This window comes from Apiospora kogelbergensis, assembly GCF_038363985.1.
Source record: "Apiospora kogelbergensis strain CBS 113332 chromosome Unknown utg000002l_segment0_segment0, whole genome shotgun sequence".
Lineage (NCBI taxonomy): Eukaryota > Fungi > Ascomycota > Sordariomycetes > Amphisphaeriales > Apiosporaceae > Apiospora > Apiospora kogelbergensis.
Window position 1 is genome coordinate 1,239,980 of NW_027117419.1, and position 22,452 is coordinate 1,262,431.

Below are 22,452 nucleotides of genomic sequence, written 5' to 3' on the forward strand. Positions count from 1 at the left end.
CGCTCAAAACGGTTTACGCCAACTTGGGCCGGGATCCGTGGACGACTGGGGCTCCATAAGTACTCAGCCCGTATACTTGTATGTTTGTATCGTGGCATGTAATTGATCTGCATAACCCGGTGATATGTCTACTTGCATGGTAGGTAAGCACGCTATGTAGTGCGCAAGGCTCAATTGCACTTATATTAAGTCAGCTAACTGCTTGATGCTCAAGTGTGCACAAGACCTTCTGGCGTTCTTCATGTGTGGTACTTCTAAAAGCCCGGTGGGGCCCAGCCATCCCTTCCAACTCTGTAGTGGTAGTAGCAGCAGCATGTATGTAGTCAGCATGTCAGCAAGGGGGGGAAGTGGGAAGGGGCTAGGGGGGACAAATGTCGCGAACTACCCACCTACATACAGTCTGCTGTACCAATGCACGCAAGTTCACATCCATCGATTCCGGTACCACTCCGATCAATCCTGGTGTTGCTGCGCCTCGACATTGCAGGTCGGTCGGGTTCTGGTCCTCTCCTGCTTCTCGCCCTGCTCGATTCTTAACCAGATCCCGGGAGCCGTCGGGTTACCTACGGGGTATCTCTTCGTTCCCATGTATGCAAAGTCATCATGTCGCTCACCTATATCGAGACGGGACTATAGTCTAACTCAAGACAGAAGGCACAGGCCACTAGGCCACAGGTCAGTCAGTGGTCACAGACGACCACATCAGGGATCTGGGTCACTTGTCTTGGCTTACATATATTTTCTCCAGTTAAAACCGCCTTACCCATGCAGTCGTCACACAGGCTGCCGGGCCTCGACGATCTGCGTACAAAGACGAAGCCTAGATTCCCAGACGATTCTGTTTTGCAACTCGATGTCGTTGGAGCGACGAGTCCAGCCAGAGTGCCCGAGTCGCCTCCTCTCTCCTGGCTGTTGAACATTACACCGCAGCGCATTGAAGCGCCGTGGTTCAAATAAGCTTTTGTGGAGCACACTGGTAGATCCGTCGTGGGGAATTCCAGCAAAACATGATGCTAACGATGTAGAAAATCAGTTTCATCCGTCGAGGCAGCGCCGGGCCCAGCAATCTATTCCGGGACTTCCTTTTGTTTGACCCTTCTTCTGCATCATCCACCTTTCTTCTTTTTTGTTTTCCCCTCGCCTTTCCCCCTACCAATCTCCACCCTGTTGCGGCTGGTATCCATGTCGCTCAATCCCGAGCAAATCACTACCGATTTGCGTACACTTTCCACGAACGGCTAGTCAGGATCAAGTATCGAGGCAATTGAAACAGAACAGGTAATGCTGCTCCGGTGGGTGATTATTCGTCCTCGCGTTAGGCTAGCCTTGGAGGCTCTAGCTCTCTTACCTGCTCACTCACTCACTCACTCATTCACTCATTCACTCATTCACTGCATGCAGGTGCTTAAATGTGCCCAGCATCAACGTGAACTTTCACGGCTGATCGCAGCGCAAAAGGAAAGTGTGGCCAATGGCCCCCTCCTCTCAGATGCACACCGAGACTGTGACTTCTGCATTGCCTACTTACTCGCTGGTGGGAAGGCATTATGCGACTCCCCTTCCCGTTCCTGTTCTTGTTCAAAAGTTTCACTGCCTGCTTACAACCTGGGCGTCGAACAACATCATAACAAGTGACACGTACATACCCGACTACTTACTTGCCCAACCAGAACTTGCGGCATAAGAGGATAGCTACATCGCATTTCATTGCCATGGAGAAAAAGCATGTCAAATCTGACCGTGCCTTGGATTGCCGGCAGCCGTCGACCTTCGCAAACTGACCCTGACCCGGCAATTACTGCGAGGGGTCTTCTCCGCTTCTTCGCGTACGAAGTCCACACCGGTCTTCTTCAGGCTATCACTTATTTCGATCTTTGCATGATCCCAAAGGCACCTCGACGCTAGATTCTGAGCGGGGTACCACCTCCGGGTGACCACTGTGAAGTCAAGTACCGACACATCACTATCAAGGGGGAGAAGGCTTCCTCCAAGTGGAGGAGCCTTGAGCGTCATCTACAAGATCCTCACACGGATTTGCCTCTGTGGCGCCCGTTCGCAAGACCTGATCGCAACAATATCGCGCGGTGTATGGGCAACTACAATGTGATACCTCATTCGTATCTTAAGGCAAGAAACATTCCCCTTGGCGACCCACTACAGTCAGCAAGCCGGTTGCATTTGGGGGCCGGTGAGCCTACCGCGTCCCAGTACTGCGCAGTCTTGTTGCTCCCGCCCTCGATGTATGTTTGGTGCTGATGCTGGTCATGTCCATCCATGTCTTGGCTGGCTGACCTACCTCACATTATCCCGCACCCCCTTGACAGGACAAGAGATGTGGTGCATGTGCCCACCAACAAACTCGCGGCCTGCTTTTCGTGTTTTTGGGGCCCCCCCCATTCCACAGCTCTATCCGTTTTATAATTTGAGCTCCCTCCTATATGCCACGCCTGCATTTGCATCCACATCGTTACACTACGTGCGACCTTCAGCCCTATGGTTCGTGTTCGTCGAAGCAAGAAAACGTAACAAAGGAGGACATCCACTTAACGCGACCTTCCATTCGGCGCAAACGAGACCCGACTAGCTAAGTAGCCTGGTAATTCCTCGAATCATATTTCCTGTGTGGACGACCCTCACAAAGAGCGAGACTGGCTTCCACTTGCTGGTCGCCTGGCAGCCTCTGTTTGTTTTTATGCATGATGCCTACACACCTAACTGTCATCCCACGCTCTTTCAACATCAAGGACAGGCGGCATTGCCAAGTCTTTGGTTCTCGCCTAAAGCCCGGCTATCGACTATTATTGAAATATGGGTTTTACGGAGAAAACACCAGTAGAGCTCAATGTCCTTGTCCTTACATATATATGCTTCTCAACAAGCGGTAAGGCCGCTTAACGATGGTATGATGCAAGGGCTGGGCCAAGCCAAGACCAATCTGGTGTAACGCAGGCAATCGCTTATGCCACGGTCAGCTTCGGTCCCGTTTGCCTTCCCGAGGCGCCTCTTCCGTGGTTAGCGTACCTCGACAGCTGCTCAAGGCCTGCATCTTCGTTACATTCATCAGCGATCGGGGTCCAGACAGTCCATGGAGTTGAAAGTAGCATCGTGGTGCTCACATTCAAAATTGGTGCAAGTATCGACGACAAATATGGGACCGGGATGCGCCCGCGCCAGCTCCTCCTGCATACATGTACAAATATATGTATTGGGTATAGTTGAAGGATGGGGGTCACCGGATGCGAGAACACCGAGACCCGGGAACTGCCGCTGGCAATTTAGAACCGTGACAGCCAACGCGGAAGGAATATTCGTTTCCATGCTGACCCTGGCATGTTCCTAATCCCTAGAACTTGCATTTCAGCGCCACACTACAGCGCCCAATTTCCACCAGGGTTTGCGTCATGAAACGTAATGAGATGGGTGCTGCGCTGACACTAGGTACATATCGTTGGAGTACCTGCAGGGTGTCAACCTCACAGAGCCGGTTCGCTGCCGTTTTAAACGGTGGGCAGGCTCTGAAAGAGCTTGCTTGCCTGCCGCCCCCAAAATTCCCCGGAGCAAATCTGGTCTGGTAAGCTGTAGGTAAGTCCCTCACTCAATCATGTAAGTAATAACCAGCAACGTCAGCCTGTCGCTTACTCGAGAATTAACAACATCGCTCGCGAGAGAAAGAAGTAAACAGAAGCGCCCATCGTGATCAAATCAGGTAAAGAGGATACAGCTAACGCGATCACAGTCCTACTTATGGTATAGAAACAGGGAGTTCCCCTGTTACACCACATACAGCGTAGCCAGTCTGTATGCAAGCCTCTACCGCTGTCAAATCAGCTTGGGAGGCAGACGACTGGAACACAACATGAAGCTAGAATTCCCACCTGTGTGAAATACCCTAGCTTCGAAGGGGGACTGGTCGGGCGTATGGTGCGGGCTCACGTCACGGATGAATAGTACCGAGTAAACAAACCACGGACGTCACAAGGGCGTCCTCGCGTTGGCGAGGGGTGCTCTGAACATTGCTACGACAGGAACGGCATGACATGCTAGGGATGACAGGCTCAGGTGCCGGGACTGGGAAGAAATGTCAGCCTGCCATTTCACAAATCCGCAATATCCACCTCACGCAAGGGATGAGCTGCTCCCCAGGAGGCTCTTCATACACCGGCATTTTGGCCCGCCCAGCCAGCAGACAGAGGAGAAAAACAAGGGCGACGATCCGACGGTATTGACTCATTCGCACCTTGAATGAAGGCTTACTTGCCTTGAAGCTGTGAAGGTGCGAGCCTCTGTGCGGATTAAGTTTCAGCAACACCCATGCTGCCGCGGCAGCGGTGACACAGGTTTATTCTCGCTTCGCGACAACAGTTCGAATTCAACCATAGAAACAAATTCGGGGCTTTTCAGCTACGTAGGTCTCGGGGATGACATGCATGAATACGGAAAACAGCTGTGGGCTGGACACGCTCACTGGTTGATGGTCTCCGAAATTGGGTAAAACCTGGTACCTCGACCCCAATCGATGCTATCTTCTCTCCCCGGGGTGTCGTCACCTGTATTCCGTCGAAGGGAGGCCATGCTCTTGCTCCTCTGTGTTTCTTCGTCTCTTTCTGCCCCCTTTTTTGGCTGTAGAGGCCGGTCCTTTCTATGCCCCGAGATATGTCATACCTCGCTCGAAGCTGCATTATCTCGATATAGTGCATGTATTGGCCAGCAGTCCCGGAATCAGATCACGGGGGCCTTCATGCTCATGGCCCCCCTAGACAGTGGAGCTTTGCAGACACTCGCAGTACCTACTGTAGCTGTAGTTGACCGCCTCTGAAGCCCTCGTAAGGGCACCGCGTCTCGTCTTCATTCTCGTTCTCGTAACGCTCGGTCGTCCAAGAAGGCAGGAAAGACGCCTCGCATTCGGAAATGTTGATACTTGGTCATAATCCCTATGTTCGGCAAAAGAGCCTTCATGCGCAGGCCATTCTGGGGGCCAAGGCAGGAGCACAGGCACCTGTGTTACATGGAGCTGGTTGCTGAAGAATGGGCGCAGAAGTAGGCGGTGGTTTGTGTCAAGCAACTTGCATGCCAGCAAACACTCAGAGCACAGGGAGCCGTAGTATGGATGCCCCCCCGCCAAACTTCCCTTATGTCGAGTCACTGCCTGTTCCATCTCTGTTATAAGCCTGTGCCACTCGAATTGCGGGCGAGGCTTTCTTGTTTTCGCGGTACCGACGAGTCTCCATCTCGTTGCTCCATCTCCCGCTTGAGCTCGCCTGGCCCTACGTAGCACGAGGTGGTGGGAGCAGCCTGGAATGAAACATTTGTGTTCCCTAGCTCTGCAGCCCCGTCAGCCACGGTACTTCCAAACCTTGGACACCGGGTAGCAGATATCAGTAGACTTTCCAACGTTCGTTATAGGGTTCATAGATCCAAATGAACGCTCCTTCTCTTGACCGGGTCGGTATAGCCTAGCGGTAGTATTCTTATGCGTATTATACTTAAAGGCAAGAGGGTTCAACTCCCTCTGCGGTCACTTTCTCAAATCCCTCTATGGGCAAATTCTTTTTTTTTCTTTCCCATTTCAAGTACACTATGTATGCTCAGGTCCCTTATCTAAACCTATGTGGTATGTTTTTTAGTTGCTACTTTTGTGGGATTTGGCGTCCGCTGCCCCAGACAGTTGCGCGGAGACAGTTACCACAAGTCAACACGGCTTGCCACCACTGCCGCCTGAAGCCGAGGATGTGTGAGAATCATGTGTTTCGCAAGCCCGCGGCGCCGTAATCGTTCCCACCGCCACTGCTGGGCGGGTGATGACGGGCACCTGCTGGTTTCTGCCACCTCTTGCGGCCGTCATCGGGGGTTGGGTGGGAGAGAAGGCGAAGAAAGCGGGAGGTGTGCGCTATCTGGCCATCTCACTGACAGGGCAAGGCTTCATGTCACGTCCTGAGGCCGACGACCGCGTCTCCAGCAAGCACTAAACCTCCTCGTCACCGTTTTCCGCTAGGGCTGGCCGGAAGGAGGCACGCGACTTGGAACTCGACTCCCGCGACGAGCGTAAGGACAAGCTGGCAGACGTCATGGCGATTTAGCTAGTTTCCACGGATGAGTTTTCTGGGTGGTGCTTTCCGTGAAAGAAAAAATAACATTCAAATAGGGGGGTGACGTGGTAGCCGGGCAAACGAAGGAGAACTCTTTTTCACAGTCAAGTAACTCCCCTCCTGCATATGCGTGCGCCAGATTTGAGCATTTTCATTTCATTGATGGTGGTGGCGGCGACAGCAGCTAATAATTTGTTCTTGTGTTCATGTAGGTGTGTCTCGTGGGCCTATTGACCATCAACCCATGCTCGTTCAGTATCCAGAGCCCCTTTTCTTCCCAGTCTGCTCTTGGTATTCCGCCAAAACGGAGAACATTGCGCAAAACGGACGGGCTCGTGGTTTTTTCCCAAAAAATTAGCAATAGCATTTTGCAATTACAACGCCCCATTTATCTATCTAAACAAAACACGATGCAGGCTAAACTCAGTTGTCTTGCCCCCTCTCCCCTTGAAGCCTGTGTCATTGCTCATGCGGTCCTGTGCCCACCGGTTTGTACCTCACATTTTTCATTAAAAATATCAGGAGATCCTGCCTCTTGATGCCCATCAGGCAAGTATGAATCTCTAGGCTTCACTGTATTCGATCCACAACTGCAGCAGAAAGCTACCCTTGGTCGGCCAGCAAAACGGTTTTGGTCGGGTGCTCTAGCTGCCAAGGTAGTTGCGGATGGCGCCCTGCAGCCTCGTTGCTCCCTCGCCCAAGGCACTGGTAAGGTTCTCCAGATCGTCACCAGCAGTAATGCCGAACTTCCGGACGAAATCTTTGGCAGCAGTTTCCAAGTCACCGTAATCATCGACCTGCTCCTCATCCTCGGGTCTTCCAAAGTAGGCGTTCGACGAAATGGCCGAAGCACCTTCGAATCCTTGTAAGCGAGTCTTGGCCTCAGCCTGTGCATTGGGGTCGAAAGATCCCTTGCCGAAGAACTCGTCTGACGAAATACCCTTCTGAGTGCCGAACTTGTTACGAGCGTAGCGTTCGCTCTCATCTGTGCATTTGTTAGCATCAAGTTTGCATGCCGGGAATGAAGGGTTTATTCTACCTTCAGCTGCCGCCTTGACAGGACCAACCGAGCCGAATCCACCAGCATTCTTCTTGGCCGCAGGGGCTGCTGCTGCCTTAGGGCCACCAACCTGTCCGAATCCAAGACGGCCAAAGCCCATGCCGAGGCGCTCAACTTCGGCTGCAGACTTTTGACGAGAATGTCCCGATCCGTACGTGGGAGGGCTTGCGGGAGTGGGAGCCGCGATGTTCGATGCTTCCGCCTTGGAAGCAGCAGCAGCCTTCTTGGTGGCCGCCTCTTCAGCCTCGGGATCATAACCAAGCTTGGCGATTCTCTCGGCTTCCTCCTTGGCCTTCTTCTCCGCCTCGTCGAAATCGATGATGTCGCCAGTAACCTTCTTGGCACCAAGCTTAGTGGTCTTCTTGGCGCCTAACACGTTGGTCTTGCGAGGGCCAGCGCCGCCTGTCGTAGTCTTGCGCAGTGCGGCCGAGGTGGTGATGCGACTAGCGGCGGGCTTGGCATCGCTTGTTTCGGGCTTAGACAGGGGCGAGGCAGATCGGGAGATGTCCTTTCCATTGGCGTTCGCGTTCAAGAAGGGAGAGGGCGTGCGTCCGACGACAGGGGGCGTAGCGGTTCTGGAGATAGGAGGAGTGGGGCGCTTGATCGAGGGCTTGTCCCAGGAGGAGAAGAAGTCGTCATTGGGCTCGCTGGCGGGAGTCGAGGAACCGTCGGCGTCGGCGGCGTCGGCGATGACCACCTCGTCGGGGAATTCGAGAGCATCCCGTGCAGCGCGCTTCTTGAGCTCCTCCTTGTACTTGGTGGCGGCAGCAGACTGGTACTTGGTCTTGGGGTCCTTGCTGGCGAGGGCGGCGCTACCGCCGTTTGCGCGGAAATACTTGGTTGCCGACTCGTTGCCGCCGACCTTCATAATACGGAGTTGATCCCATTGCCATTCTGTAGTAGCGCCAAGTCAGTGGTTGTGATGGAGAGACGAGAGAGACAAGAGACGAGAAAGAATCACAATGACGTACGGTCGAGGTTCGTGGATCGCACGAAAGAGATGTGGACACCGAGGTTGCGATGGTTGGAAGAGCAATCAAGACACAGGTAGATTCCCAGGGGCACCGAAGTCCATGTGGGATTCTTAGCACCGCAGTCGAAGCAGATCTTGTTGGCCTGCTTCAACTTCAATTTCTCGAACAGCTTCTGCGACTGCTGCTTGGACGCCAGCGCACTCATCGTGGGAGTTGGTACCTGTTAGGTAACGGATAATAGGTAAGGAATGGTTGCTGGCTGGGTAAGACAGTTGGCGAATGGAGGGCTAGGCAAGATACTGTCCTGGCAATTCTTTTTCCCCTGGGAAAAAGAAGATAAAGCAGAAGAGAAAAAAAGACCAGGTAAGTGGTAAGCGTCGGCGATGGGTGTGCTGGAGGGGCGACGGAGGCAATTGGAAATACCGTGTAATTAACCTCCTTAGGCTACTTCTTTAAGGAGTCGGAAGGAGTTGGGCCAGATTTCCTTCGCCATTCGCTTTGGCAGGCCTTGAAAGAAAGATTAGGCTCCACCTCAGCGCTGCCCAGAATACGACGCTAATCGAGAACGGGCCTAGCTCCGACTCCCCACAGCTGACCTGTTATCGATTAGCAACCCTCCTACCCTGCAGTCCATAATCTCCAATGGGCGTGTCGTCAGCCGACATTGAAATGCATTCGTCGAGGTAGAAGAGCTTGTTCAGACTTCCTCGACCTGGAAGCTTCCAATGGACTCGGAGCCGCCATGATGAAGCTCACCCCCCGTGCCGCCTCGGCTTTGACCCCCAGCAGCTTTGCGCCTCAGCTGCGACTACTCGTCGCCCAAAGAAGCTATGCCACCCAGCATGGCCTCGGCACCACCACCACCTCCAGCTCCGGCCCGCGACGCAAGACCGTCACCCCGTTCAACGACGATGGCCAAGTGCCGTGGCACCAGTTGTCCTCGGCCGAAAAGGCGGCGAGGGCCACGCAGCAGTCATTCAACTTGGGTCTGATGTTTGTTGGATTCGTCTTGACGGTAGGAACCCGAACATGGTGTAGGTGCATGCGCACCAGCAGGAGCTGTCTCTAACCCACCACCTCGCAGTGCGGTGTCGGATATCTCCTTTACACCGACGTCTTTTCGCCCGATAGCAAGACGGCCTATTTCAATCGAGCTGTCGACCGAATCAGAGCAGACCCCGACTGCCTCGCACTCCTCGGAGACAGCAAACACATCGAGGCGCATGGAGAGGCAACCCAGAACAAATGGCGTCGCGCCCGGCCCATTGCGTATGTCGCTCTCTAAAACGTCATCAGCAGCCTTTCCACTGACAACTCCAAGCTCCACGCATAAGAAAGATGCCAGAGGCAACGATCATCTGACATTGCACTTCTACGTAAGTAATCAACCAACCTATTCCAGAATCACCCAGTCGCTGACTTTCGTTTTCAAAGGTCCACGGCGCCCTCAATAAGGGCGTTGTTAACATTGAGCTGGTCAAACCCAACGGCGCTTCCGACTTTGAATACAAATACTTCTATGTTGATGTGCCCGGTCATAATCGCATCGTACTCGAGGATGCCAACTCGAAGACAGCTGGAGGGGCTAAAAAATACAAGTTCCTCGGTATCAATTGGAACTAAGGAATCCCCCAATCACCATGCTAGAGCCAGGGCTCTACGGAGTCCTATCAATACGTACACGTTATTGTACATGGTTGGGACTGGGTAGAGGGAATGATGTGTGCACATGGCGGCTGTGTCGGCACTCAGGCCTTGTAGCCTGGCGGCGGTTGCTCCGCCTTGATCTGTGAAGCTCTCAGATAACTAAGGACCTCATATACGGCCTTCGTAATCTCAAGCCCGCGTTTCCTGAAGTCGTTCTCGGACCATACACTGCCTTTCAGCATGTTATCGGTCACCACCTGTACGATGAAGCGAACATGATGATCCTGCTCGCTCCACCCAGTCTTGTCTGGATGGTACAGGAGATAGTTGGGTGTGCGCGAGCCAATGGCCTCCTTAGCTGCCTGTGCCGTTTTGGCCTTATCGGGCTCTAGGATATCGGCGTTCGCCGACAAGAAGTCTTGCTGGAACTCGAGCCACGAGCCCCGCACGTGCTCGCTGGCCAGCCATTCCTGGAACTGGTCTTGTTCTTTGAAAGGAGAAGCTCCAGGATCAGTCGCGCATGCTGAGTCGAAAAAGTGGTGTTGGGTGCGGTATTGGACGCCGAGGACTGAACCATGATGGAGTTTAGGTGGATGTCTCGGGTGACAGGCTGAACAAAGGGCAGGTACTGGCGAGAATCCCGTGTCAGATTTGATGTAGGGCAAGAAAATGAGAGCGATGGTTCTTCACGCGAATTACATGAGCCCATTGAGTTTGGTCCTGGGCCCTGTTGATGTGGCTGTCGGTTGATTTGATTTCGAACATCCCGGCGGTGTTGCGGCTACTTATAAGGCCTTATCGTCAGCTCTCTAGCTTGTGACGGCTTGTAAAAAAAAACAATACAAGCTCAATCCAGGAGCCTAGGTTGCCTCTGTCTGTCGGAAGTAAGCTACGTCGTCGGGGTTTGACCAATGGATGAACAGTCAAGGCAGAATTGACGCGTAAGTCAGACTCAAGGCAGACATTTAGTTGTCTATCGAGTGAATGGTCACGTTTCTTCACCACATGGGCGGCTTATAAGAATATGAATGCGCTCTAACGGATTGAAATCTATATAAAGCGTAGAAGATGCAACTACTCGTATCTGGTAAGTTCATAACTTAATTCAGATAGCTAGCTAATTAATTCCTCAGCGTGGCCATTTCTCGTGGTCTTATGATATATTTCTGTGCTCTTGTGACATTACTATACATGAGCAAATGCAATGAAAGTCGAGTATATATACGTGAGTGTGAAGTCGTCACTTACAGTAGCAAGAGCGAGAGTCAGTAAGAGAGTAAGAGGAAGGAAGAGTGTGGATAGTGTGGGCACGAGCCAAGCCAGCTCCACCTGCCAGTTTATGTACACCCCCCTTGCATCTGCATGTAACATGCTCATTCAAATTGCCTGCAAACTTGACTACATCTCAAATAATCCATCTCGACGCCGGCATTGCCATTCACTGTCACCAGCCATTTTCATCAAGGCCGGGTCCGGAGACCGGGCAGTTGTCGCAGTAGAGCCCCTGATCTATGAGACTTCTCTCATAACTTGTTGGATATACCGTGTACTACTTGCTGTTTCGCGTCCGTCGCCTGTGAGGGCCGATTAGCCTTCTCGAGGTGAAAGTGAAAGTGAAGGTGAGGAGCGTTTAAGTAAGAGGAAGCACCAAGGTGAGAACCACCCCTTTCTTCTGATGCTCGAGATGGGTCGTCATGGCAAAGTTGCAGCAGCTGGGAATCCAATTTCGTCCTATATCGTTCGTCCTATATCGTTCGTGCCCCTCCGACCCCTCGTGCACCTGCCATCAACGATGAGTATTCACCCTAATCGGCGACATGCCCAGTCACCTGTATTAATTCCTTCATCGCCGACACTTTGATCATCGCCGACCCTCGCACCATCGACGAGTCTTCCTTACTTCCGTCCCTTGGGCTTCCACTCCCCACCGAATTCCTTGCTAAACTTCATCCATCATCGTTGTGTCTCAACCACATAGTCGGCAAAGTCTATCATCAACATCGTCAGCCATTCCACTGCCGGCCATCCCGTTATCCCATCGGCTAACTGGCACTCTCTTTTCCTCCTTTCTGTAACTTGGCGTCACAACCCATCGAACATATCGTGCATCATCAACCCAGTACTAATAACAACCACAACCAGTTGCTAGTATGGATGTCCATCCTGTCTCGAATGAGTCCACTTTCTCGTGGCTGTAAGTGAGCTGCTTTCTTTCTCGTCGTCCACTGCTTCTCAACATCAACTGACACATCCTTTGTAGCAAGCCACATGCTCGATTTGTCATGATCTTCGTTGGCCCCGATGAGATCCCCTTCGCTATTCAGAAAGATTTCCTCTGCCACAAGTCCTCTTTCTACCGTCAGTACTTTGACGAGCAGGCTCAAAACTCAGCCCTGGAGTCTGTCGTCACTTTGCCCGAGGTCACACCTCAAGTTTTCGGCCTGGTCCAGAACTTCCTGTACACTGGCCGGCTTCTCACCTCGGCTGATTCGTTGCCTAACTACGAATTGCTCATCGCAACATGGAAGCTTGGCCATCGACTCGGCATTGATGGGCTCTGTGACGAGGCTCTCGAGGCCATGGCTGAATGCCGGCGCCTGACTCAGTCCATCCCTGCCACCCCTCTGCTTGTCCAGGTCTGGCGCGACACTCCCGAGGGCTCATCCCTCCGCAAGCTCTTGCTGACCTGGGCAGCCGAGTACATTCGCTCTTCCGAATCCCGTAGCGAGTTTAGTAAGAGCCTTCCGCAAGAGGTTTTGAGTGAGCTTGTAGTTGCCATGAGCCATTTGGACTCCGCCCCCGTTATTCAACTCAACAGCGTTCAGTCACCGAATGGTAACAATCAGCGGAAGAACGTTCACTACCTCGATGCCGACGACAGTGATGACGAACCGAAAGACAAGGCGGCGGCAAAACGTCGGCATTCAGATGTGGCACCTGCTCGACCTGCCCAGCAGGAAAGACCCCAGCAGGAGAGACGTCCTGTTCCGCGGAAACCTGCCCGCGCTTCCCTTCCCACTGCGAAACCAGTGAAGCAGCGGAAAAGCCTTGTAAGCGTCGGTGGTGACCACCAGTTCACCGACGATCAGAAGCTGAACTTCTGCTCTGACCTTCTGTCTAGGATGCTCTCGGGCCCCGGTACGTTGCCATCATCCTTCTTGCCCTATCTGAAGATCCCCAACTAACAATAAGGTGTCTAGGTTTCTGGACTCGGTTGGTCGGCCCATTTCGACAAGCTGTTAACCCCGTGGAAGATGGTGTTCCCGACTACCTCGAGAAGGTCACCAAGCCCATGGATCTTGGAACTATTAAAGATAAGATGGATCGTGGCCAGTACAAAAACGACGAGGATTTTGTCAGCGACGTACGACAGATCTTTACCAACTGCTTCACGTACTGGACGGATAAGGACCCCATGTGGGCAACCTGTGAGAAGTTCCAGAAGACCTTTGAGGAGAAGTATTCAGGGATGCAGAAATGGATCCTCAAAATGGATGGTGCCGAAGAGATATAAGGGCTTACATTCCCTTATTGATCCCAAGGGAAGAAGAGAGGGCAGGCTTATATAGGGCGGGTGCGAGTAACGCTCTTGAAGTTTGCGATATTGTACTAACATATCATGGGCTACCGGTCAAATCCTGGGTGGTCGATTCAGCGGGCGGTCATGTACTCCGCTGGGAGCTTCTGCGCTGTGGCTTTAGTTTCTACTTGACCTCACTTTGGGAAGCGCGTGCCGCTTGCGAATCGTTTCAGCGTTGTCATTTGGAGAAAGCCTTGCTCATTGTACGAATTAGAGGAATAGTTTCAGGTTCCTTTTTACTATAGGAATGCTATTGCGTTTGTCATTCCCAGTGCGGGTTTTTCCAGCTAGTATTCATGATTGAAGGGTGGCCGTAACGATAACGAGGCTGGGCCCGAAGGCCACACAGAGTCTACCCAGAATGCCTCGCCCGATTACGGAGTGCTTTTGGCACGTAGCTGCCATGTACGATGTCCGAATCATAGTATTCACATTTCCATGCATCAACAGGACATGAGTCTATTTCTTTTGACATGACCCTAACGGAAAGAAACAGCCAGCGACTTGGTAGTAAGAGGATTGACTAAGGGATATAGATAAATTCGTACACAGAGAATATCGTAAGATCTTGTTGATGTAACTTGTGGTGATAACCAAAGTGGCCAAAATAAGGACACGATGATAATAAGGGGTGAGACAGGGGGTGTGACTAATATACACCCCTTTTCCTGTTCTAGTAGATAAAACGCTACGGAATATTCACTTCACACTTATTGTGTCTCTTCTCGCGTCATTAAAAGATCTGGTTGGTCTTCAGTAAAGTCTCTCGATGGGACAGCCGGTTTGGCTGGTTTGGCTTCATTACTCCTGTTACGGGTCCCGTGGAAGATGATGGCTCATGAGACAGCAGGAGAAAAACAAGAGTACAGAATGACTACAATCTCTGCCTCTCTATCTTCATCCGCGTCCTTTCTACTCCTTCGCTCCCTCCCCGTCTCTTCCAGTCACTATCGATTCAGGGGAGCTCAACGCCAACATGCATACTAGCTGGTATCCACCAACACACACGACATAGGAAGTGAACGTTGCTTCCCACAGCATCTCCAGGTTTCGTAACAAAGCTGAGTAAGAACAATTCGTCTACCTAGCTATGGCTTGCTTAATCGCCAGCTTAACGTCGAGCACCAGCATCTCAGCGCGGATGTGCCTCGGCTTTAGGGGTTGTTCCATGTTTTCAAGGTAGATGTCGGCAGATGTCCTACAAGGCAATGGTCATTGCGATAATTTTCGTGAGGAGTTCTGCACGGTCAATATCCTGCTACTAGTGGAATTCCGTACGTAGATTTTATGGCGGACCGTCCCGTTTGCTTGCATTTGCTTTAGCGATCGACGAAGCATAAGAAGCAACAGTAGCAGCAGCAAGCAGCAGCTCACACGCATCGTATGCAGGCGGTAGGCAGGCATGCTGCTCATGGATGATCACGGCATCTTCAACGGCAACGGGCACTGGTCAACTGGCTGCCTGGCTATGGGAGAGGAAGTAGTACGTCCCTAGAAAAGTTGAGATGGTGGCGTTGTGTCGCTGCTTCTCATCGAAACACCCCCTTCCCCCTTCTCGTACATGACCGAACCGCCCTCTCCCGAACTTGATTCGAGGAAGTCATATTTTCCCTTCCACACACGAGCAAAGACGCAATACGCACACGGAACGGTAAAGCACTGCCCTGCTGCTCCCCAACAGTTCAGCTGAGACGAGGAGCGCCACCATTTCGCCTCTGTGCCTCGATGTGGTGAAGATGGGAGCGGGTGAATGGATGAGACTGCCCAAGCGTTTCTCCCCTTCGTTCGTGCAGCGGCAGATAGCCTCGGAAATGACGCGTAGTCGCTAAGGCTACGTATATGCAGGTTGATTCAAATCCAATCCTCGAAATCTCTGCCGTCCCCGTTTGCCTGAGGCGGGAAGAGCTACAGCGTGCAGCGTGGGGGTGATCGAGTCTGGTTCTAGCCGTTGCTTGTGTTTCCTTTCCTTGAATTGTTCTTTAATTAAACTGTGTAGCCAGTCAGCCGGAGGGGCTTCATTCGTCTCTGTTGATTCGCGCGTGTGGTGGTGTGAGCTTCTTTGGGGGCCGGCGGACGAATGGGCTTTGTGACATGTCGAGAAGCGATCGGGAGCAGCAGCAGGCTCTATTGATCGGCTCAGATCTAGTCACAGTTTTTGCAACACAAACCTAATGCATAGCCGTAGACTGCCTACATCAACGCAGAATGGCCCTACTCGCATACGGACAGGCAGCATCGCGGAAGCACAGCGACATCCGAGTGCCTGATTTCAATGACGACAATCCGCCTCAATGACAAGGACGAGCGCGATCCGTTCTGGAAAAGATAATGGCTGGTATGAGGAGGGCATTATACGAGACAGCCGAGCCGTGTCGGGAATTTTCTTACATATATGGAAACCGGTGTGCGTATAATGGCTAGATGCAGGGCCGGCTCTCGAGAGTTCTTCTGGTCGGTCATTAAGCTTTCGGCTCGCTTCCGGCCTTCATACTCTTCTTCCAAATGAGGTCTGTACTTGGCAAAACTCATGCCATGGAGTCTGAGAGTAATAGTTAGATGCAGCAGGGCCTAGAGATATTGGTGTGGTGTAGCACGACACTGGTGTGCGCAGGAAATGAACAGCCTGCACTATGTCGGCCACGTCACGCAAAGTGTAGTGCAGTTGTTTCTTGGCACTCACAGCCCGAAAATTTTGACCCCTTTGATCTTGAGAGACGGATGAGGGATTTCTCATTCAGAGACGCGCTGCCCAATATCTCGTGGCGGTGCTGGTCCAGTTGGGCCTCTGCAATGGCCCAGCAACTAGCCGGGCGAGTCCCGGTTCAGTGCATCTGCCAGCAACGGATAATCTACAGATTGCAGGCAACTCGGGGTCGCTAGTGTAGATCAACTGCCAGGGATATTCATCGGGGCCCCTTGTTACGTGCATCCATTTTCCTTATGCCAGCCCGCTGGTGCAGCAATGAGTCCGGGGACTCCCGCTACATTTTCCCGTCTGAGCGGCGGACCGAAGTACCTTGAAGTCCACAATCGATCGCAACTCGATCGACGGCGAAGGGAGTGGACTTGCGCTGAAACCATAGCTTTGAATCATGTGAAGTTATCGTGATTCATCGTTCAAACTGCTGTGTGAGGGTGGCATTTGAGACAATACTGGGCTTCGACAGTATGTAGTATGTAAGTAATACGTATCGAGAAACCCCATATGTTGACTCCCCCTGTGATGCCATTACGCGATCTGCGGAATGCGGGGACTAGACCCTTGCTGACCGAGTCTGATATCCCGCCGCGGAAGGCCAGCTTGCATTCCGGCTGCAGACTGCTGCAGCCTCCGTGCGCCTGGATGATACATACATAGCATCTGGGGGAGGGGTGCGGAGAGCCGGCTAGGGGAAGAAAATCCTCTATGGCGGAAAAAACGAAGCGATCTCGAGGGTGGGTGGAAGAAAAGCTTACGCTCGTTTGGCTGTTTTGGGTTTTCGACAAAAAACTCTGGAGTCCAGCTCGGTTTGGTGTGAACCCCTAGCGATTGCAACCTGGGCGGCCAGGTTTGTTACACGACGTCGGGCGATGGCAGCATCACGACAGATGAGACCAACGAGAGGCCCCTATATCAATAGGCAATATAGGAAATGCGCAAGAGCGACGCCACAATAACTGGCTTCCCCTCACGACGTCGATGTCCCACCGCCCCGATCTCCGCCCCGAGTTTGGCAAACACATTGTAGCGGCCATTGACACTGCGGCTCTTTACAACACACCGAGTGCCCGGCCCTATCCGTGTAGAACTTGGCAATCACTCAAGGGGTTGCCGCCATCATAGAGTTGGTTGCGCTGGCATGTAAGTAAGGGTGTTTATTGCTTGCTTGACGGCCAGGTTCCTATTTGATAGACGCAGGCAAGTCCCCGACAGATGTTGACCATCGGAGCATGTGAAGATGACTCAGCGCCTTGATATGAGTAGTCTAGTCGCTCCGAAGCTGCCGTGCTTGCCCCTACGTATCTTGAACCGCAATGTAGACTAACTTCCGACCCTTGTTCCGGCGGTGTCGTCCGTCCATGGCCTGACTGCCTGGCTAGGAAATTCATCTACTCAATGCAACTCCATGTCCGACACCAAACCCCGTCGCTTTCAGGGTTCCGAAGTAGCTCGAATTGAGTACATACATAGCCGAAAGTTATCGCATGTGGGCTTGCTCCTGTCATTGAATAAGCATCCGACGATCTCTCCCGATCACACGTACATCAACCCAGACCTAAGACTCCCGGTCAATCGTCAAATCCATACGAATATTGGTGGGATTGGTGTTTGTTGAAGCTGATGTCATCAGTGCTATTTTGCCGGAATCTCGAAGGATTGCGGCCTTCGAGACGGAAGGGATCAGCACGGCCGGCGCTTCCCTGGATGGAAGATTTTACCGGTAAGCGCATAGCGGTAGCAGAAGTGGCAGAGCCTATCCTTCCCGCACACCTGGCTCCGAATGAACACCCGTACCGTAAGCATACGAGAGAGGCCGTACACAGTTGCAATGTGTAGCTTGGCAGGCTGTCTGGTAGTCTCTGCTTTACCAGTTGCTCGGATTTGGCAGGCCTTAGCGTCCAGGTTTGTCCCTGGCTCGACTCCACTCCATCTGTGTATTTGCTCGCGGATTGGTGCGTAATCGAGCCAGGCGCTGTGTATCAGGCGGACGAATCCTAGCCTGTTCAAGGCATGGAAGGAGTGGAAGGAGGGAGGTGGTGTCCGACGGTTTCGGTGGACAGCCAATTGATACCCTTGTCTCCGACGACGCAGATAAGAAAATCCAAACGCCCCCACGCTATGTCGAACCGACCATCTCTGATTGGAACTGCCTGTAGATTCCGAAGATAGGATGAATTCGAGAACGCTACCTTATCTCCCAGTCAGACTCTGCCAACGGGCCTCAAGGCTCAAAATAGACTTGTTGCTATATTACGAGGCACCCCCCGTTCCCCTGTGCCTTGAACACGACGATATGGGGCCCCGCAAAATCCCAAGCCTCCTCCACTGTGCGGGCGGTAGGCCAATTTATCGTTCCGGGTTTGGGGAAGGTATTAGATCATATACCACCTATTCCGCTCGGTTGCTCAGGCGGTCAATCATCGCCACTGTCACGTATGTATGTCTGTGTGTATGGATGGATAACCTAATAAGTCCCCTGTGATAATAGGGGACTATAGGTGTCATCAAAGGGTGACATTTCACCATATGGCGCCCCTTGCCCGCCCTTTCCGCATGTCCTCAGGCATCGGAGCCGATTGGAGAGACAGATTCTCAGAACACTCGCTCGTTGGTATGAACAAACGGTAATGGTCGTTTCCCTCATTATCCCAGTTCCGAGATGGGCCCAATGGGTAATTGGGCGAAACGGCGACCATGAATCTTGGGTCTTGGTCTTGGAGTGCTAAGAGTTTCGGAAACAGCAGTTCTTGTTCTCTTCTTCTCTATTCGGATATTTCGATGACGGCTGAGGTGATGTATGGCCTAGACCAACCAGAATAGAGTGTGGTGCCGTGTTTACAGCATAAAGCCAGAGCGCCACAAAGTGGCAGCGGCGGTTCGACCGCCCGACATCCCCGTAGACATCTCCGCTTAGAACAACTATTTGTCTGGGCAGGCCATGGCATAAGTAGAAGCGCAGAAAGTCTGTTTAGGCGACGTGGAGATCCGATCCAATAGACTGGCTTTGCTGTTTTCGTGGACACGAGAATGGCTCATCATTCGACGAAGACACTGGTTCTCTAGTTTCTTTTGTGGTTGTTAGCTAGGACGCGCTTCGACGTCGCAGTTGCAGGTATATGCAAACCCCTACCCCGTATCGCGAGAGGCGACGGATGGCGCCGCTGAAACAACGATCCCCCTCAGTAAGAAGAGGCCATTGCATCGTGCAATGCAATGCACAATGCGGACAGAACCATCCCGGAGGTGCCTGGATCTTCTCCGCGGCAAGTTGAGCTCCATGTCCTGTTGGGTACCCAAACCTCGTCAGCTTGTCCTTCGGGATGTGACGAACAGCAGGCTGCGACCGCGGGTGTTTGCTACGTAACATATCACCCAATTCCAGCACAGCATCATCCCATCTAGCCATACATTGGCCGAGTATGTGATCAAGTTGGTCACTGTAGTTATATTGCGTTCAGGAACGAATTGGTTTTGTGGGGTTGCATTCTTTCCACTGCAACCATACAGGCCGACAGGTGCCGAGATAGGACGCCAGCCAGCAGGAAGCAGGAAGGAAGGGGAGCAAAGCCGCCAGGGGGGCTGTGACCCCGTGGGGCGGGCTGCCTGGTGCTGTTGCTTGGATCAAAGCGCAACAAAACGAATGGAAGGGAACAGTCCAGAAGGAGGTGAGAGGAAGGGATTCGCTCACCACGCGTGGGGGCTCCATCAAGTCAGCTCAATCTAGCCCTAAGGGGAGACCCTTGCAGCACATCGATTCTTCAATCTCACTGCTCACTGCTCGCTGCTCTCACCTCAGAAGATACCGGTTCCCAATCAGTCAGTAAGAAGGGAGGGCCACGAGGTTCTGCCCGGCGGGTCATCCTGGCGCAAGTCTCAGGTGCGAGCAGCCATTGTGATCCTTCTCAAATGGTGTGTGTGTCTTCGTCGTTCCGCTTCAGGCCAAATTCCTTTCGCGCACAACAGATGTTACCGACTCCACCCTACATGACCTGGTAACACATAACATGCCTTGCGTCCCGGCTCATTACAGGCTGCAGCCGAACTGCATGGCGCAAAGCCACTGGTAACCAACACACGTATCCGCACCAAGCAAAGGCATGCTGGTGCTGGCATGGCCGCCCTGGGTGCCTACTTTGAAACGAACCCTCGGGCTCCACCCACGCACCCCGTCTTTGGACTCCAGACTGCGAGATCTTGATCTGTCAGGATAATCGAACGGGCGCTCGAAATAGCCTTTCAATCACGTCTGGAGAATCAAGGTCGCTACTGGATTCCTGGGGGGGATGCGGTCATGCGTGACGCGAGGTGATGCCTTATACTAAGCCCCCTATCTTTTGAACGCCACCGGCAGTAAGATATGGCAACCATGCATCTATATCATCGTAGGGCAGTTCGGGGGGGGCTGAAGTTTGTCCAACCCCAAGTTTGGGAACCCCACATCTTCACACCCGCTCATCCTAGTTCGCTCCTCAGAAAAGAAAACGCGGGAAAAAAGGCGAAAGAGGCCACCGCATGCCGTCACTCGTGCGATAACATGAGAGCAACAGAGTCGTTGAGCCTGCAGGGCCTTTTCTCTTTGCCCCAATCCGCGAAACTAATTGGAGAGTGTTTAGAAGTTGCGGTGAAGGGGACGCGACCAACGAGCGCATCGCATCAGCAATCTTGATAGGTCTTGATAGGAAAAGCTGCTGCTGAAGTATTTGTAGTCATTTGTAGTAGGTGTGGATTTTTATCTGTTTCCCTACCCTATCACACCTCCTGAGGATTCCCGCGTTTTCCGCAGGCCTCTCAAACTTAAGCACGACGTTACCTGAGGATGGGCAGATGATGGCGCAATATTTGGTGGTGGTGATTCTTGTTTCGCCCGTTTCCCGGCGGCCAGGTGCGCTTCGTTCGATGTTTTGTCGCAAGCAAGCAAACTAGCTTCGCAGATGGTGGGTTCCTTGGGCACATAGTTGTATTCCAAGTCGACCATCCTGCCATCCTGCGAAAAGTAATACAAACACATTCTAGTATGGTCGGCCTGCCTTGCCTTCTTGCGCGCATCTGGCCCGTGTGCCTGTAATCGCCCGTCGCAGCACGCGCTATAACTCGGACACGGCATGGGGGCTGTCACTTTTTCTCAGCAAAGCAGATACACAGCCCAACGCGACACCAGCACACATAAAAATAGTCTACCTACTTGTAGGTGTGTGTGGCGTGGCGTGAGCGAGCCCGAGCCTGCGCAACGGGGGGCATGGGCGGAGTTCCCGGCAATGTCGAAATAATCTGCTCCGCCAGTTGCTACCTACCATCGGACTGGGAAGATGAGAGCAGCCAAATAGAGCCAGAGCCAAGCATGGCTGACATACTCTCGTAAATGTAGATAACCTCCCTGTGCGACGCATGAGAAGCCATGATAACGGGTAAGTCTATTATATTAGGCTTATAGCAGAAGCATACTGTCGTAGATGCTTCTTCATCCGATCATCCCAGGGCCTGAATACGTGTTTCTCTACATGCTTGCACGTCCATTAGGTCGCCGCTAGCCGATACCACATCAATGGCCATGACTTGTCTGCCTTTCATCTCCTTGGAACGAGCGCATTTTGTTCTTGCCTTCTGTCGTCATCCAGGAGGATCTTGGTTGGAATACGTATGATGTGTTTGTTGATGGGTGTCGAGATAGCCGATCCCCTGGGCCCAGAATTTACTTACGTCAACAATTGAACATCCCTCCTCCGCTCTCAGCTTCCCCCTGCCCCCCTGCCTGTTACATTTGCCCTTTTTTCTCCAGTGGGGGAGAAAACAAGGGGCCCCGCAAAGAGAGCTCGCCTTGTTACAGTACTCTGGTACTTTGTCACTGACTGGAACGTACGTTTCCAATGCTTGTCATCGTCTCCTCTCCCCTATGTAATAATGTAGGTACATACATACTTGACTTTTCGCCCAGGAAACCTCAGATCCAATCAACGCTCTCCCCGGCACTACTGTCTGACCCAGAGATTCCAGAAATAGGGCGGGAATGTGTGGAACAGCAAACAACAGCCAGGTACATGCTGCTGCTCCTGCTCGATTCGATGCTAGCAAAGAGAAGAAAGAAGAAGAAAAGAAGAAGGAACCTGCCAAAAGCAGTGACGCGTCACCCTTTACCGTGGGGCTACGAATGACGGACATATAGTCCGTCTATTACAACATACATACCTACATTTTCGATCCTATTGACGCTTGGCACTTTGCTGGTGCTGTGCGACGCCCTTTCCTTTGTCTCTGGGCGGGCTGGAGGTCGTACAGGAATGTGATCACGTCAGCTTTCTCCGAGAGGTGTGTGTGTGAGTGTGTGTGTATGTGTAAGTGGGTAGCCAGGGTAAAAGCTTCTGGGCTCGCCAACACCTTGCTTGCGTGAGGATTATTTCAGCCACCAT

The 22,452-nt window shown here is 52.5% G+C and overlaps 4 protein-coding genes across 4 annotated transcripts; 2 read left to right on the forward strand and 2 right to left on the reverse strand.

The window, feature by feature from the left end:
* Positions 1 to 6,730: 6,730 nt before the first annotated feature.
* On the reverse strand, positions 6,731 to 8,325 carry PG998_003275 (uncharacterized protein; the record flags this gene model as incomplete). Its single annotated transcript, XM_066870093.1, has 3 exons — positions 6,731 to 7,071; positions 7,126 to 8,040; positions 8,118 to 8,325. The coding sequence occupies 3 exons, from the start codon at positions 8,323 to 8,325 to the stop codon at positions 6,731 to 6,733; spliced, it is 1,464 nt and encodes a 487-aa protein (XP_066733843.1).
* Positions 8,326 to 8,865: 540 nt separating this feature from the next.
* PG998_003276 (Mitochondrial import inner membrane translocase subunit TIM21) lies at positions 8,866 to 9,743 on the forward strand (the record flags this gene model as incomplete). The annotated part of the gene is made up of 4 exons (XM_066870094.1): positions 8,866 to 9,135; positions 9,205 to 9,389; positions 9,442 to 9,496; positions 9,555 to 9,743. The coding sequence occupies 4 exons, from the start codon at positions 8,866 to 8,868 to the stop codon at positions 9,741 to 9,743; spliced, it is 699 nt and encodes a 232-aa protein (XP_066733844.1).
* A 125-nt stretch (positions 9,744 to 9,868) lies between these two features.
* PG998_003277 (uncharacterized protein) lies at positions 9,869 to 11,222 on the reverse strand (the record flags this gene model as incomplete). The annotated part of the gene is made up of 2 exons (XM_066870095.1): positions 9,869 to 10,254; positions 11,210 to 11,222. The coding sequence occupies 2 exons, from the start codon at positions 11,220 to 11,222 to the stop codon at positions 9,869 to 9,871; spliced, it is 399 nt and encodes a 132-aa protein (XP_066733845.1).
* A 695-nt stretch (positions 11,223 to 11,917) lies between these two features.
* On the forward strand, positions 11,918 to 13,281 carry PG998_003278 (uncharacterized protein; the record flags this gene model as incomplete). The annotated part of the gene is made up of 3 exons (XM_066870096.1): positions 11,918 to 11,961; positions 12,028 to 12,905; positions 12,968 to 13,281. 3 exons carry the CDS (start codon positions 11,918 to 11,920, stop codon positions 13,279 to 13,281), a joined length of 1,236 nt encoding a protein of 411 aa, XP_066733846.1.
* Between the last annotated feature and the right edge of the window lie 9,171 nt (positions 13,282 to 22,452).